Raw genomic sequence first — 18,838 nt, forward strand, 5'->3', positions numbered from 1 at the left:
CGACGTTGAAACTTTTCACACAAACATCCAAGAAGTGAGATAAAATTGAAAGGCAAGACGAAGACGGCGTGAATACCTATCGCAGCGTAGAGTAAACGCTGTCGAATGGGGCTCTCGCGCCGTTGTATCCAGCTTTCGACTGACTACGTATTTCCACAAAAGCTAGTTCTCGTAAGCTGTTTCTTATATGCTAGAAGTTAGCATATAGTTCCATGTGCAACAGTTTTACCTGATCCTGTATCTTTCATATAAACTAGGGGCAGAAGGAGTTAAGTTTAACATGTAACTACACTCGCTGTTTAGACTGACAGTAGCTTCTTGGGGTAGTTTTCGCCCTCAAAAACAAAAACCATTTAAAATCTGCCTTCTCTTTTTCTCTAAACTATTCTTAAAGGGTCAGTAAAATAAAGAGTTCTATGTATGTAAAATCAATCTTCATGAAAAAAGGGAACATGATATACCCAACAATTAAGGCTCTACATTAACATTGACCTGTTAAACAGAGTTTTTGAAATTAACTAGAAAAATCAAAGAAAATCTACTTCAGCAATGTTCAGAAACATTTTTTAAACTCAAATAATGCTCAGTTAAGTAAACTATAAAGAAAACAGATACAACTACTTTCAATCAAAAGATGACAATAGGTAGTACATGAACGAATCAACTACAACAACGAAGAGTAACCTATTCTAAATAATGGCACTTATTTTCATTCATCAGAGTGAAGACAAACATATGTGTCAATGGAATGCATTATGCACATGTATTTTTGACATTTACATACATCCATGCCCGAGGCAGGATTCGAACCTGCGACCGTAGCGGTCGCGCGGTTCCAGACAGTAGCGCCTAGAACCGCTCGGCCACCTCGGCCGGCTCTGTCTGTTTTGGCTGACTCGGTCCCTCTTGGACTTGCACTGCAGGTTCGACGATCCTATTATCATTTCCTCGTTTCCAAAATATTTGCAGTAAGGAAACCCATAGAAAAAATTTTCTGAATTAATTTTCCTCTCTTCCATATTTGCCTTCATAAATGCCATGCCGAGTTGTTTTATAAAGTCTCGACGCACCATCTCGCTATTCTTCTTTGATGCTTTCCATATGATGAAACTGTTTACCGTACATATATTCAACAGTGGTCCAAATACTGTTGTTGGCCAAAACCTAGGTCACTGAATAATTTGCACATTTCTGATCACGTGCGTCCACACTGCCTGTAGTTGAATTATGAAATTCGATGATTTCTGGTTTGGAAGACTGTGAATTAACCTCGGGTGAATGGTACATCGATGACACTATAACCACTGCTTTATTTCTGTTTGATACATAAGATACCAGAGTTTTATTACGAATAAATCCACACAATGAGTGAACTCGTATGGATATCTGTGGCCGAATCTATTTCGGGATTTCTCGTTTATTTTTCCACATTGTTCCAACATAAATGAGATCACACTGTTTCAAAGCACGTACTAACTCGAATAATAACCGCAGCTCGTGGTCTAGTGGCTAGCGTTGCTACCTCTGGATCACGGGGTCCTGGGTTCGATTCTCGGCCGGGTTGGGGATTTCCCCCCACAAATTATCATCGTCGTGGTCATCATCATCATCATCATCATCATCATCATCATCATCGAACAATGAAAAGCAATTGTCAGCAGTAACCCTCTTATATGTCTGAAAAATAGGTTCTGCAAACCTTACAACGCTTCTTGTGGAGACTGAATTGTTTGTCGATTATGTCTGCCCTTTGCCCGAATTTACGAAAGCTGACAATAAGTACGGTAATGAGTCTTTGCGTCGTATAGGCACATAATTTTCAGACCGTACTTTGCAAGTTTTGATTTCAAATATATTGAACAGAAACAATGTCCTCTCAGAGGTACTAACATTTCATTTAAAGTCGCATATTTGGAGCAAACATAATGGCTTTACAGTTGTCCATAAACTAGTCGCTCTGTTTCCTTTTGGGCTTCTCGGATCTTTATGTGATCAAATCTCAAAGCAGACAAAATAAATAAAAATCTGTTGTAGTCCGTTAGAGCTCTGGACACATTTTGTCGTATTCCACTGGTAGAATATAACGTTAGTACATTTTCGAGATTAGATTTGAATACATGAGAAAGGAATAATATGCCTAGAAATGACTTCGTTTTAACTTCACCAAGTTAGTATAAGTTGGAAATACAGAGCTCGCACTCTTTCCTGAAAGTTTTATTATTTTTTAATTATTATGTTCTATTAAATAAGCTATTACTGAATATTGTCGGTAAAGAGCGAATACCATGACTCAAACAATTGACAAATTAGGTTTTGGACCATTTATAACGGTGTTTTCCATTAAAAAAAGCCACATATCTTGCTATTTCTTGGTTTTCTTTCCGAACGTTCTCTTCTGCTGCCTCTTCGTTGGCCTCTGTTTCACTGTAAGTTTGGCGATGAGCCATTTCTGTATCATTGTTACTACAGTCGGCTGTATTTTGAAAAGCAACTGGTGTATCTGATAAAGTAAATGTCGTGTGACTAGGGCCTCTCGTCGGGTAAACAGTTGACCACTTCGGCGACTTGCGCGTCGATAGGGATGAAATGATGACGATTAGGACAACACAACACCCAGTCCTTGAGCGGAGAAAATTTCCGACCCAGTCGAGAATAGAACCGGGGGATTGACATTCTGTCGCGCTGACCACTCAGCTACCGGGGGCGGACGGTGTATCTGATAAGTCATGAGTCTCCACTACGTAAGAGCAACTCGAGAATTCGGTCACCGTTCAAATGCCGCTCTGTTCGGTACAAAACAATTTGTGATAATAAACAAGAATACTAACTTTTGTAACTTCGTGGGGGAGATTTCGACCTCAGCTGAAACGTACTGCGTAAATAATGGTCGTGGCTTAGCACGCGCCTGCGCAATGCGAAAGCACAGCCTGCGTTACGATTACACAGAAGCGGAGTGGCAATGTTGCAGTAGAAACGCAGCTGTAAATGAGAGAACAATAAATTAACCCACGATTGTAATGAAGTGTTAATCTTAGCTGGCTATCTCATTTTCTCCACAAGAGACTAGGCTGTATTTTGACTGGCCTCGAACTTGCGACAGGATTATGTGCTGTCGTATGCCGAATTCTTCGTTTCGTTATGAGCCCCCTTACAGAGCAATTGTTGTACCTCCAGTTTCCCTTATTTTTTAGGTGGGTTCGGGATGTAGTTCAGCAAGTGACATTCTGTTAATAGAGCAAATAATGTAATTCGTAACTGGCGCAGCAAAAGCAGTTTGTGCCGTAAGCAGAGATACGTTTGTGATGTGGTGTATGGTGTTGCAGCAGCGGGAGGCCCCCTGCGGCCCGCCGCGCTCGCGGCCAGCCCCTGCCATCCCCGGCCGGACGCCGCCCCCGCCGCCGTCTCCTTCGCGCACCTGCCGCCCCCGCCGCTGCCACACAACGGTGAGTCCTTCTCTTCTTCCGGAATGCCAACGGTACGCAAAGAGGAGAAAATAACCACGGAACGTGTGCGACGCGAAAGAACTCTGCGACCGATTAATAGGTGCGATAAAGAAGACCTGCGCAGACGCTGCAAGAGGGGCGTCGCGCGTCACGGTTTGGTTCGCTGTTAAAATTCCGAGACGGTACGTGCAAGCAAAATTTGCACAAGTACTCTCAGTAAGGTGACTTATGTAGAAGTAGAGTTCTTCAGAAGAGAAACCTACCGTTCGATATACCTAAGAGAAGTGAGGTAGGATCGTCCCCGTTAACGTATGTGATCCCAAAGGCAACGTACTGTTCGTAGAGGTCGCAGCTGCACGAGGCATGTTGTCACCAGGTGCACGTGAACGACGTTTCTGCAGCTGAAGTCATCCAACCGATAGATGAGTGCGCGAATGACCCTGCCTCAGTAACCCGACGTGTTTGAGAATAGGCGTAGATCAACTACATCCTGGAAGAGTTTTAAAGCTTGCTGATAACATTTGTCCGCATCCCGCGTGTGAATTAAAACACAGGAGACGGCTAAGAATTGACCTAGAGGCATTCGACGAACAGATGTCGCCAGTACGTGTTCTAAATTAAACCGACAGTATGTACTGTATTTTTTGGTAAGTGACAAATAAAACCTTCATATCGCGACATAATAATAGCATTAATCCGAAGACTCGGATATGCAGAGTGGGATCCACAGTTGTTCAGAGGTGTTGTATCTCACCCTATACACCGTAAACTTGGCAGACGTCAGAGGCGCAATCGGGGACAGAAAATATACCAGCCATCACCGGCGACGGTTGCAAGATCCCCTCGCTTCTAAACTGATACTGTTATTACTCAGCTTAGCCGCGAGTCCGTAGAGGGTGGTATATGTGACGTACAGTATGACTGGTCAGCATTTCCACCCGGAATTTGCGAGTGTAAGTCGGACCTTCCTTGATCCGCCTTGGTGGGTCGTGTCGTCGGATTTCCTCTTACCTGTGCGCGGTGCAGCTCTCGTAAATGTCGTCCCGTACAGATTCTTCTTTGGAGCATTGGATGTCTCTGTCGGTGGAAGCTAATTATCTGAAATTGCTGTCGATCAACTTTGGGGCATCTATTTACTCGAAATTAACATTCAGAATGCCGTAATATCACTTTTATTCCTACTATATAAATAATGAAACACTCATGTCACAAACTACTCGTAACCGAGAGCATGGCTACCATCGAACTAGACAGGAAGAGCTCTTAACGCCAACTGCCGACTTTGGCGCGCAGTCCGTATCTCTTACTAGTTTCGTCACAAATCGTGGATTTCCAATCACGTTCGTACTTAATAAGATATGCATTTGTTAATGAACCGGTGTGAATTTTAACGAGGCAAAATTATGATAAATAGCTTTAAACATCCAGAGGCTCCTCCTAGTATTCACGTTGTCATAAATGACTTTAATTATTAAATATAAATAAACAAAATTGGTGACTTTGGCGCCAAGATGGCGGTACTTCCCGTCATGTATATTTCCCAGGCTAACGCTTGTTGCTACGGTCCAGCGCCGAGCCCCACCCCACTACGCCCGACATCTGGTCGCTTCGTCACCTAGCCAGCCAGCGTGGGTTCAAATGGTTCAAATGGCTCTGAGCACTATGGGACTTAACATCTATGGTCATCAGTCCCCTAGAACTTAGAACTACTTAAACCTAACTAACCTAAGGACATCACACAACACCCAGTCATCACGAGGCAGAGAAAATCCCTGACCACGCCGGGAATCGAACCCGGGAACCCGGGCGTGGGAAGCGAGAACGCTACCGAACGACCACGAGCTGCGGACAACGTGGGAAATGCTCTTCGATTCATGGCCGGCTACAGACTACAGCACTTCCTAACTATCGTGAATACGTCAATGAGAGACAATAATGTATTAAAACTGGTAAAAATGTCTTCCTCACGTAAGAGGCACCTTACACGGTCTACTATACGAATCCTAGATATAGGTGCTTAGTGCGCTCTAAAGTATCACTAACATAAAATCAGCTGTCTCGTAAAGGATTGTAAGGTTCTTAGCTGTGTGTTAAAAAACGAATTCGCCATTGTCTACAGCACGATTGGCTACGCGTTGCTTCTACACGTGCAGTACGTAAAACGCATTGACGCATGTTTACTCCCCGCTACACGCTATCTGACAGAGATGTCGTAATAGTTGCGATAAGCACTCGAGAGCTTTCTGCCGCAAACACCTTGAAGTTGCGTGTGTGGAGTGGCTCGTTTCCGCCCCCCCCCCCCCCCCCCCACTCTGGTTACAGCCGCGTCTCCAGCTGCTTTCACACGCCTACACGATTGCTCTGCTGTCCGCACGTGAAGACACCGCTTGCAATCTATATCTCTACCGTACTACTCTCGAATGACGCGCAGGAAATGTGGACACCTCAGTTTTGGCGTTCTAGCTCTCGTTTTCCGTATTTTGTTGCGATTATCATTCCTCTCTACGTAAGCGGGAATCGACAAAATATTTTGCCATTTGGAAGTGAAAATTGTTGATTGAAACTTAATGAAAATATTTCGCCGCAGTGGACTTGATTGCCATCCCAAATCGCTTATCACATTCTTGATGCCCTCTTGATTATTTCGTTATAATACTAAAGGGTCCGTCCTTCTTTGAACTTTTTAGATATCTTCGACGAATTCCGTTTGTTAATGATACCATGCTGCGCAGCAGTACCCATTAGAGGATGGACAAGCTTTGTTCAATCAGTTTCTTGTGCACTCCAGGTGTTCTGCATATAACACAAAGTCTTTGTTTCACGTTCCTTACAACATTTTTCATATGATGATGGATCCAATTGAACTTCGTAACTTTAAGATATTCAGTTGCGTCGACAACCTTTACCTTTCTATTTATTATCATATAACAAGGTGGTTGGCGTCCCTCACGAGAAGAATTTCTCACTTTAGCTGCCCAGGATCGACAGCCAGTTTTCGCATGATTCATATGTTTCGCCTAGATCATTTGTAATTAGTTTCGATTTTCCGTTGATTACACTATACCGTAAACGACGGCTTCACCTGCTAACAATCTAAGAGTGTTGCTAATATGTCAAATGGCTCTGAGCACTATGGGGCTAATATGTCCTTCTGAATTATTTGTATGGGTAAAGGACAGCATTGGACGTAACAGCATTGGACGTTTCCTGGGGACCGCCAAATAGAACTTTGGTTTGACAAGATAAGTTCACATGAGTTATTACGTACTGTATATTGTTTCACCGTTGTTTGCCTGAAAGCTGTTGTAACTTCCAATAAAAATTTGTTTATGAGGAATAACGAAAACAACAACATTATAAATTAATTGCAAATAGTACGTGAAATCTTACATATGTCCGTAATACAATGAATACTCAGTCATCTTGGGTTCATGTAACGATAGATTTCGTGTTTTGGCACTCCGTTAGACAAACAGCTTTTTATCAGTCCAATTTTAACGACATTCTTCAGTTCCTACGGAGATTAATTAGGTTAATGCATTGTCCAGGAGGAAGATACGCGCAACAGTGTCTCACACGGGGAAAGATTTCAGTGCCGAATCTCTTCGGGAATCTTTCTTCCAGTGTTCACATTGTTCGAGGCAGGTAAGACTCAAATGGCTCTGAGCACTATGGGACTTAACATCTGAGGTCATCAGTCCCCTGGCAGAGAAGGCTACGGTTGCTTAAGCAAATGAGTGACTCTTCACTTCCCAGTGGTTGCACTAATAAAAGTGTTGTCAGAGGGCGGTTATGATCACTATAAATCGTGAACCTGTAAGATTGTTGCGATGAAAGGATTTTTTTTTCATAAAAAATGTAAATCCAGTGTTAAGTCTCTGTCTTGTAAAAGTATTTATAATTCTAGATGTATAACCATTACAAGACAAAAGAAATCAGTAATAAACTATATTTCCATCCTGCGAGTGTCGCTGCTATTCTCAAACTAGAATATGATCATAGACTGGGGAGTCTCCAACTACAGTTTTGTAGGGAACCTCTCACTGCTACTGCAGAGCTTTGGTGCCGTCCATCTGCTATTCTGGACTTGGCTACTCTGCGCTTCCCTTAGTATATCCGGCTGAGCACAACCACGGAAATAGCCTGTGATTTTTTTCTGCATCTACACTCCTGGAAATTGAAATAAGAACACCGTGAATTCATTGTCCCAGGAAGGGGAAACTTTATTGACACATTCCTGGGGACAGATACATCACATGATCACACTGACAGAACCACAGGCACATAGACACAGGCAACAGAGCATGCACAATGTCGGCACTAGTACAGTGTATACCCACCTTTCGCAGCAATGCAGGCTGCTATTCTCTCATGGAGACGATCGTAGAGATGCTGGATGTAGTCCTGTGGAACGGCTTGCCATGCCATTTCCACCTGGCGCCTCAGTTGGACCAGCGTTCGTGCTGGACGTGCAGACCGCGTGAGACGACGCTTCATCCAGTCCCAAACATGCTCAATTGGGGACAGATCCGGAGATCTTGCTGGCCGGGGTAGTTGACATACACCTTCTAGAGCACGTTGGGTGGCACGGGATACATGCGGACGTGCATTGTCCTGTTGGAACAGCAAGTTCCCTTGCCGGTCTAGGAATGGTAGAACGATGGGTTCGATGACGGTTTGGATGTACCGTGCACTATTCAGTGTCCCCTCGACGATCACCAGTGGTGTACGGCCAGTGTAGGAGATCGCTCCCCACACCATGATGCCGGGTGTTGGCCCTGTGTGCCTCGGTCGTATGCAGTCCTGATTGTGGCGCTCACCTGCACGGCGCCAAACACGCATACGACCATCATTGGCACCAAGGCAGAAGCGACTCTCATCGCTGAAGACGACACGTCTCCATTCGTCCCTCCATTCACGCCTGTCGCGACACCACTGGAGGCGGGCTGCACGATGTTGGGGCGTGAGCGGAAGACGGCCTAACGGTGTGCGGGACCGTAGCCCAGCTTCATGGAGACGGTTGCGAATGGTCCTCGCCGATACCCCAGGAGCAACAGTGTCCCTAATTTGCTGGGAAGTGGCGGTGCGGTCCCCTACTGCACTGCGTAGGATCCTACGGTCTTGGCGTGCATCCGTGCGTCGCTGCGGTCCGGTCCCAGGTCGACGGGCACGTGCACCTTCCGCCGACCACTGGCGACAACATCGATGTACTGTGGAGACCTCACGCCCCACTTGTTGAGCAATTCGGCGGTACGTCCACCCGGCCTCCCGCATGCCCACTATACGCCCTCGCTCAAAGTTCGTCAACTGCACATACGGTTCACGTCCACGCTGTCGCGGCATGCTACCAGTGTTAAAGACTGCGATGGAGCTCCGTATGCCACGGCAAACTGGCTGACACTGACGGCGGCGGTGCACAAATGCTGCGCAGCTAGCGCCATTCGACGGCCAACACCGCGGTTCCTGGTGTGTCCGCTGTGCCGTGCGTGTGATCATTGCTTGTACAGCCCTCTCGCAGTGTCCGGAGCAAGTATGGTGGGTCTGACACACCGGTGTCAATGTGTTCTTTTTTCCATTTCCAGGAGTGTACATGTATACTCCGCAAGGTTGTGGCGGACGGCACTTCGTGTACCAGAGCCACATCCCCATTTTCCTGTGTCAGTCGCGAATAGTTCGCGGGAAGAAAGGTTGCCCGCGGGCCTACGTGTCGGTTCGAATCTCACTAATCCAACCACGTGTAGACGTATGTAACCGGAATTACCCTATGGATGGTGCTAGCCGTCAGTGTAGGGCCCGTGAGACCGCGTTTGCAGCGCCATCTGCTTCCTGTAACAGCTGACGACAAATGTCAACACAGTAAGTAACCCAAGTTCCATTCATCGGTATCTGTTGCAAACCCGTAAACATGTCAAGTGTTGTGCCTACGAACTACAATTTGCGGACAACATTGGTTTTCTGTTATCATTTGAAGAAAACTGCTGCAGAATCGCATCGAATGCTTGTCGAAGCTTTCCGCGAACGTGATCGTGGGAAAACACAGTGTTCCGAGTGGTTCAAATAATTCAAAAGTGATGATTCTGAGGTGAGAAACGACGAGCGCGGGAAACCACCGAAAAAGTTCGAGGACAACGAATTGCAGGTCTTATTGGATGAAGACGATACTCAAACTCAACAGGAACTCGTGGAACAGTTGAACGTGACGCAGAAAGCCGTTTCTCTTCGAATGGAAGCTGGGAAATGCGCGGAAAGTGGGAAAATGGGTTCCAAATTAACTGAATGAAAGACAGCAAGCAAGTCGAAAGACCACTAGTGAAATGCTGCTCTCCAGATACAAAAGAAAGTCGTTTCTCCATCGAATAGTGGCAGGTGATGAGAAATGGATATATATTGAGAATCCTATGCGCCGTAACTCGTGGGTGAATCCAGGCAAACCATCGCCATTCACTGCAAGACCAAATCGCTTTGGAAAGAAGACATGGTGGGATCAGAAGCGTGTCATCTATTATGAGCTGCTGAAGCTTGGTGAAATCATTAACACTGATCGCTATCAGAAGCAAATGATCCATTTAAATCGAGCCTTACTGATCGCTATCAAAAGCAAATTATCCATTTAAATCGAGCCTTACGTGAAAACCGACCGGAATATGGAAAAAGACAACACAGTCGTATTGCTCCATGATAACGCTTCATCACACACGGCAAAACGTGTCATGGAAACGACCGAGGCATTCATTTGGGAAATACTAGGGCATGCGGCTTCTTCTCCAGACAAGGCTCCGTCCGATTACCATGTGTTTGCATCATTGGGACACGCTCTCGCTGAACAACGCTTCATTTCGTATGAAAATGTACGAAAATGATCGCAGCACTTCAAAAGAAGAACCTTTTTTGGTGTGACATTCATAGCCTGCCGGAGAGGTGGGAGATGGTTGGTTGGTTGGTTTGGGGAAGGAGACCAGACAGCGTGGTTATCGGTCTCATCGGATTAGGGAAGGATGGGGAAGGAAGTCGGCCGTGCCCTTTCAGAGGAACCATCCCGGCATTTACCTGGAGTGATTTAGGGAAATCACGGAAAACCTAAATCTGGATGGCCGGACGCGTCCTCCCGAATGCGAGTCCAGTGTCTAACCACTGCGCCACCTCGCTCGGTAGAGGTGGGAGAAATGTATAAATAGCAATGGGAGAATATTTTCAATAAAATATTGTTTATCAGTATCAAACAACAGACATGTAATTATTGCATCCAAATTTCGGTTTCATAGTCCCTTTGCGATATATATGGAGGAGGAAACAATACATATGCTGACACCTTTAGGCACTTATGCTCTCGGAACTTCAACACTAAACCACACCGTGATGCAGAACGCTTCTCATGCAGCGTCTGCCGCTGGAATTGGTTAATCACCTGTCCGGTGTCATGCTTACCACATGGATATGTAACGAAACACGCCGCTCTTCTTTATACCTTCTCTATTTCCTCAATCAGTCGTATCTGGTACGCATTCCACACTGACGAGCAATACTCAGGTATTGGGCGAACAGGTGCTTTTTAAGCTGTGTCCATTGTTGATGCACAACATTACTTGAGGTTTATTCCAATGAATCTCACTCTAGCATCTACCTTATTCGCGTTTAATTCTATGTGGTTTCGTTTCAAATCGCTCCGTAACCATAGTCCTAGGTATTTTATTTACGTAACTGCTTCCAATGATAGTTCTGCAATTTTGTAATCCTACAGTAAAGAGGCCTTCTGTCTGTGTATTTGCAGTGTGGTACATTCCTTACGTCTAGGATTAATTGCCACTCCCTGTACTGAGCGTCAATGCTCTGCAGGTCTTTATGCACTTCGCTACACTTCTCCACTGTCGCGACTTCTCTTTACAAAACATCACCCTAGAAAAGCGTAATGGAACTTCGAACGTTATCTCCTAGGTTCAGGGTGTAAAGGGTATAAGCACATATACTTCTATTGGTGACTGAAGACGGTGTACTCAACAACATTACGTCAGTGTTTACTTCATTTGCAGACTAATAATTGTAGTTATTAGGGGTAGCATGTATTTAGGTTAGTCGGTATCTCCAGTACGTGTGGCAAGAACAAGCCATTGATGCTTGGGACACCAGGTCAGATGTTGAAGTGTGGACACATGCACTTAAAACGATTGGTCTATACTGACAGGCGTAATCCACTTAGTGGCGCAGTTACAGCTGTTCAAAAAACAGCAGGTAGTAAATTATGTGACATGTTTGTGGGAAGACTGTTTGACGCAGAGAAACAACCAACACACTGGTGTGTGTACATGTTGAAGTGCCACATATAAAAATATCTGCACTCGTACGCTTTCCACCCAATGCATATGGTGAAAATTAATGGCCCTTTAGCCGGCCGGTGTGGCCGAGCGGTTCTAGGCGCTTCAGTCTAGAACCGCGCGACCGCTACGGTCGCAGGTTCGAATCCTGCCTCGGGCATGGATGTGTGTGATGTCCTTAGGTTAGTTACGTTTAAGTGGTTCTATGTTCTAGGGGACTGATGAACTCAGATGTTAAGTCCCATAGTGCTCAGAGCCATTTGAACACCCCCTGGAATGCTGTACATGAATTTTAGCGTAACTGGTCGAATCACCAGATTGGACACACCGATTTGCAGTCAGGGTGTGTGTGATAACCACGAGGGTGCCCCTGCTGTCATATGAAATCCCACCCCAGGCCATAACTCCACTTGTACGTCCAGTGTGTTTATAGCGCGCAGACAAGTAGGCTGCAGGCCTCAACTAGCTTCCCCCTAACCAATACACGGCCATCACTGGCACCGAGGCAGAACCAGATTTCATCAGAAAACACAACAGACTTCCAACCTGTCCTCCAATGAGATCTCGCTTCACACCACTGAAGTGCAAATGATGGTGGTTTGTGGTCGGTGGAATGCATGCTACAGGACGTCTTGCTCGGAGCTGTCGTTGAAGAAACCAGTTTGTAACAGTCCATTGTTTCACAGTGGTGCCAACTGCTGGTCAAACAGTTACTGCAGATGCGGTACAATGCGCCAGAGCTGTACGCCGACACGGTGGTCTTCCCGTAGTAATACCACAAGGCCGTGTGGAGCCCAGTCTTCGTCCGATCGTACATTCTCGTGACCACTGCTACCTGTAGTTATATACAGTGGCTACATTCATGCCAAATTTTTCTGCAGTATCGTAGAAGGAACGTCCAGTTTCTCGTAGCACGACTCCGTTCAAACTCCGATGTTGATAATGTAATTTTTGTCACCCTAAAGGCATTCTTGATGTACATCACCGCAACACGCCCAATCTCAAAGGAAACTAACGCCGCGTAATCATTTATGATTGGAAATGAACAGCTTCAATTTATCTGCAACTACTATAAAAATTAGTGATACTTTCTTCATTTATCCGCAGCCATCTAACGGCGTGCGGCCGGCGCAACTTCTGGTACCGCTAACTGTTCCCCCTTCCCTGTTCCACACGTCACTGGCGTATGGGAGGAATCATTGTCGGTAAGCCTATATATTAGCTAATTTCTAGAATTTTCTCGTCGTGGTCATTTCGCGAGATGTGTATGGGAGGAAGTAATATGTTGTCCGACTCTTCCCGGGAAGTACTCTCTCGATATTTCAATAGTAAGCCTCTCCGTGATGCACGTCTGTCTTAATAGCATCTGGCACCGGTGTTTTTTCGACATCTCTGTAACACTCTCGCGCCGAATAAACGATCTTATGACAAAGCGCCCTTATCTTCTTTGGATCTTTTCTATCTCTTCTATGATTCCTACCTGTAAGGATCCCAGATTGACCAATAGTATTCAAGAATCGGTCGAATAAGCGTCTTGTGAGCCACTTCCTTCGTGGATGAGTTCTATTTCCCTAAGTTGGTTGGGTTGGTTGGTCAGTTGGTTTCATCTTCCATTGATCATTTGCACGATAAATCGTAATGATGTGGAACGAGTCATTTTGCGTACACATGAAAATTTTTAAATTTGGCTACAAGGTGAACATTTATAAAGCGTTTAAAAAAGTTGTTTCTACAGATGTGAGTTAGTAATTTCTACGCACCACCTTTTACACTTTACAGTAATATAAATTCTTCTACAAAATAGGAGGAGCTGTGTAGGAGAAACTCTTTTAAGTTTGTTTTCAAATTTTATTTCCCCATCTGTCAGACATTTTATATTACTGGGTAATTTATCAAAACTTAGGTGGACTTCTTTTATGCTAAAGACAACCTTAATGTGGCGTAATGAATGTCGTTTTTCGTTCTAGTATTGTAATTATATACATCATTGTTCCTTTTGAACTGCAGTGTATTATTTACAACAAACTTCATGAGGGAATAAATATACTATGAAGCGGTAGTCAGAATGCCCAACTCAGAAAACAGATGTCTATAAGATGATCGTGGACGAGCACCACGTGTTCTTACATCACGTTTCTGAGCAATGAAGACTTTCTGTCTTTAAGATGAGTTACCCCAGAACATTATTTTATATGTCACTATTTAATGAAGCTATGCAAAGTATGTCAACATACTTATTTGTGTCCCCAAGATTTGCAATGATTCTAAGGCAAATGTGGCTGATATAAGTTGTTTTACGAATTCCAAAATGTGTTTTTTTTCCTATTTAAATTCTCATCAATATGGTCACAAAGAATTTTGAAGTTTCCACCCAAGTTAATTATTTCCTCGCCATGTATTACACATATTATTGGTTTAGTACTTTGTATGTACAGAACTGAGTATGTTGTGCCTTTTTAAAACTGAGAATGAGACCATTCGCAGAAAACCTGTCAGTGATAATTTTAAGAACATTGTTTACCACTTCTTGTATTCCTTTATGATTCGTGCTCTGAATTTGAGTCTGGTATCTGCTTTCCCTACTTTTTGTGTTGTGTAGTCATACCACTTAAGGGCGCTGAGGGTGATTCCATTCGCAGAAAACCAGTTAATGTTACTTTTAAAAACATTGTTTACCATTTCTTGTGACCCTGTATGATTCGTGCTATGAATCTGAATCTGGTATCTGCTTTTCCTACTTTTTGTTTCATGTGGTCATTCCGCTTAAGGTTGCTGCGGATAGTTAGTCCTAGATAATTTATGGTATTCACTGTTTCCAGCATTTTGTCTTCAGTAGTGTAGTTATACAGTAATGGATTTCTTTTCGCATGTATGCGCAATAAGGTACGTACATTTACGTTCATGTTACGCTACAAGTCCATGCACCATTTATCAATCCTCTGCAGGTCATTCTGCAAATCGACACTGACTTCTTGCGTTTCTACTTTCTTACAGACAACCGCATCATCTGCGGACAGAATTACAGAGCTTCCGACGCTTTCTACTAGATCGTTTTCATACATTGTAAACAGTAACGGTTCTGTGAAACTTCCTTGGGATACTCCGGAAATTACCTTTACTACCTAGTATTTAAAGCTATAGTGGCGACAAATCATTAAAAATGTGATGCCAGAGGTAGGTGACATGAGCGTCTCATTTCAACAAGGTCATTCATAATCATCAACTGAGATTTTCGAGTATACACCTATTTCATGCGTTTGTAATTGTGCGAACTTCAAATTTTTGGCGCATCAGAGATTTATGCTCTGTTCTCGAAGGTATCGCGGTATTACATTGTTAGTTTTAATATTCTAACTTATTAAGGCTTGTTACGGGAACCACGTGATTGCTATGGTTGCACACAGTTTATTTTGATGCTGAACTTAGTTCAATCGAAAACGACGAGATTATTCTGGGGAAAGCGCTGAACTAGTGTTCCAGCGGTGTAGTGGCCGTAAGTCGTGGAGCAGCGACGTCCGTAAATCATTTCTAGAGATCACCGACTGCTGACGTCGCAAACGGGTGTGCCGCTGCATTAACGGACTAGAGAAAACTTACCGCCTCTGTTGACTTCCGTATCGGCCTCTAACTTAAAAAAACAAAACAAAAAAAAAAAAAGAACTGTTCAACGAGGGAAGAAAAGGGGTCCAGAGGCGAGGGATATCGCCCTCAGGAAAACGTAGTGTGTGGTACGCTGTAAGCAGAATGGTAGGTCCGGTTTCTTAGCGTAAGAAGGTTTCGGAAGGTGCTTTGTTTTACGGCTTCCGTGACGCCACCTGCTAAGACCTGGCCGAAGAGACTCGTGTGGAATAAATTAATCACAGTAGCGCGCAAAATGCTGCGGCTTTTGACGTCACGCACGGCGTGCCGCGGTAATTCTCAGCAAATTCTGCGGTGATTTAAGACGACAGACGACTGCTCGGGAACGCGTCACCGTGCGGTACTCAGCCGGAGCAGCGGAACAGCAGACCGCGCGATAGCCAGCCTTCTGTTCGTCCGTGTAACCCCCTCCCGCCGCACCGACACAGCCACGAGGAAGAGGTCGCCACCGATTGAAATTCGTCGCGCGGAAGGAGTCGGGCTCGGTACGTGACCGCTATGGTGACGTGTGAATCGGCTGATGGCAGATCACAATGGAGTGGCGTTTCCCCGTCGGGACGTGGGCTGTGGGTGTGGCGGTGACTGGAATCGCACGGCGAACCGTCGGTAAAACATCCATAGTAGTAATTGTCCGTGTCAGTTATAAGGACGGAGCCTTGTGTTGAGAGAAGGCAAGTCTCTCGCCCGCCCGGCAGGCGGCGTGTGCGGCGAGCCTACGGTTACTGGCGGCGAAGTCCGAGAGTGGCGTACCCTCCGTCTCGACCCCGGAGCAGTGCGGAGCAGCAGGGCGTCGCCATCGGTTTTCGATGACTTCCTCGTTTAGTCAGGTCCCCCAGGAGCCCTGCCGGAGACACTTTACCTCATCCACCTGTGACTGTCAGGGGCGCTGAGTTGCGTTTTCCGCTATGTTGGCGTCCAGAGCGCCCTCTGAATACGTCTCCCTCCCGAGTAGTGCCTGGAATTCAGGCGGACGACCGCTTCCCCCTTTCTACGGCCTCGTTCTGGTTATCGATGCAGCAACAGTTCGCCGCCCCAGCCAACTCGTGGCGCAAGGACACCCAGCACCCCTATTTTCTTACTGAGGACTGTTGCGGGGGGGGGGGGGGGGGGCGGTTGAGACCGCAGACTTGTAAACTACGCTTAGTATTGGAACAAGGCCGGTCCCATTCCATTGCCGGTACCATTCCAAAGTACCGTTATCCATGATGGCGGCCATGGCGTCAGAGACACACCCCCCCGCCTACATATACGCGCTAGGCATGAAATGTTTTCATAACACCGCCACCATTCCAAAGCACTGTTATTCGACAGCAACAAGGTCGCACCCAGTGTATCCACCACGTGGTGCGTGTCTAGTCCCTATTGCCGTGGCGCGGTGCGAGAGAGAGAGAGAGAGAGAGAGAGAGAGAGAGAGATAGCGTCATCTCTCTATGTCACAACCCCGCGCTTACATACACGCGCTAGGCAGGACCTATACAAATCAGTGCACGGTCCACCTCACTCTCACACTGCTCGTATACTTCGTTCGTCCAGTACTTGTCACGTCTTCGTAATTAAACGTGCAAAAATGAAGCGTTCACGATCCGCCAGCGGCAGCAGCAGCAAACGTGCTCATGTGGACGAAGTTCCCTCGTGGTTCTCGTCTGCTGTCCCGCTCGTCGTCAGCTGGCCAGTCAGCGCCACAAAGTGTAACTGCACTCACTAAGGATACGATATTTTATACATGATTACTTATTGCCTAAGCCACTTCCTCTTACGTCATCACGTACAATACATTACAATTATTTTACAGAAATACATTCCTTAAACAAAATTTTCAAAACAAAATTATAAAAACAATCATGATGGTCTGTTCCTGTGGATAAAATAAACGTTTATTAATTTAGTCATCCCATCACCACATGGTCTCTAACTACTAATTTCTCTCTTTCTACTTTCTACAGTTGACGTCAACATGCTACTACTACATGCCGTGACCTTTTATAGTAAACTCCTTTCCCTGGCGTCGCTCAGTTGCTGCTATTATCTGCGAACAATTAAAAACATTTGTTGCACATTATTGTAGGTTACTGTAACTCCGAATTTCTCCGATACCCCTTTGATGTTGTGCTTGTTTGACTGGTTATGGCATTGGTCTTCCGCTCCTAGTCTGCTTCTGTCTGTAACGGTAGGCTCAATTCAACGTCATGCTTATCTGTTGAACAAAACAAGAGTTAGTTTTGCACGTTACAGCAAGTAAAAATCAGTGATAGTGGTCAAGGTTCATGGCTGGACTTGAGAGCATCCATCTTTTGTGGTGACCTTCATTATCATCCTTTAAACTGACTGGCGTGTTGTTTTAGCGTCTCTGCTTAACTCAAATAGTTAAGCCCAGACTCGGCTAGCGTCGCTAATACATCTCTACAACACTCCTACGGCCCAAATTATCAATAAGCTCTGTCGATCACGCTATTGCGTGCGACCAGCCACCTGATTTACGTCTTTCTATGACGGCTCAAAACTCGCCTTTTCACACAACATCCTCATCGCACCCATTACGAATTATCCATGTTTGGTGCGTCCCTATCGCCTAATTTCGATTGACTGGCCACCGGATAGTCGTTTTGATCACCGTACTCACACTATCAACACAATTGAGATAACAGGTACGTCTCGAACACTACTGCGTCGGACAGACCACCTCATAATTATCACCCGAAACACCCACAATCGCCATACGCCGATAACGCAACGGGTGGGTCCTGAACACTACCGCGTCGGACATCATACCCTGCACTCGTCTCAAGAAACGCAACGCATTCGGTGGGACGCAATATCCACCTACCACATCACAACACGCTCAACACACCCCAAATCCATCCACCACAGATCCAGATTTTATCCTGAAAGCTCTCCTGTCCAATAGCCATGCCATAAAATTTTGTATAGGAAGTTATCTACATAAGATAACCCCTTCTATAATTAATCTAATACTTCTAAATATTGTTTGTGTCATAGCTGAAGCAAATTTTCTATACTAAGCGACCCAGTGGTCCCCATACAACAAAATTTAACATCAAACACATAATATACACACAATCCATACCAAAATAAGACAAGCACATGAAAATAGGAAAATAAATACACACAACATAAAACAAATAATCACAAAACACAAATAAAACACTGCCTATACTAATACAAATAAACATCGCCAACAAATTACAAAAATGTAATCTAATTATACACTACTTTGGTCCCGGCCGCGTTCTTCCGCTGCCGAGTGTGCCGCCCTAGTCATTCTTGTCTGTTTTGCGCAGTTTGCGTACGGCCAGGGTTCGCCGGACGTATTTCGATTATTTGTGCAGGTTCTGGATTGCGGTCTTCACTCGCTCTCCAGTTCTGCACTGGTTGATCCCTTCCATTTTGATTGGCTGGTTTCCAGTTATTATTACCCTGGTTCCACCT

General features: G+C 45.2%; 1 protein-coding gene across 4 annotated transcripts in view; it reads left to right on the top strand.

The window, feature by feature from the left end:
• LOC126253406 (histone deacetylase 5) overlaps positions 1-18,838 on the top strand; it is a 662,028-nt gene that overhangs the window by 503,011 nt on the left and 140,179 nt on the right. For 3 of the 4 annotated variants that reach the window (XM_049954707.1, XM_049954708.1, XM_049954709.1), the window contains one exon: positions 3,324-3,443. The exons of the other annotated variant lie outside the window; for it this stretch is intronic. In XM_049954707.1, the coding sequence (XP_049810664.1) occupies positions 3,324-3,443 (120 nt within the window). The remainder of the gene's footprint in view (positions 1-3,323; positions 3,444-18,838) is intronic. 4 annotated transcript variants of the gene reach the window in all.

The sequence above is a fragment of the Schistocerca nitens genome, chromosome 4 (assembly GCF_023898315.1).
Source record: "Schistocerca nitens isolate TAMUIC-IGC-003100 chromosome 4, iqSchNite1.1, whole genome shotgun sequence".
Classification (NCBI taxonomy): domain Eukaryota; kingdom Metazoa; phylum Arthropoda; class Insecta; order Orthoptera; family Acrididae; genus Schistocerca; species Schistocerca nitens.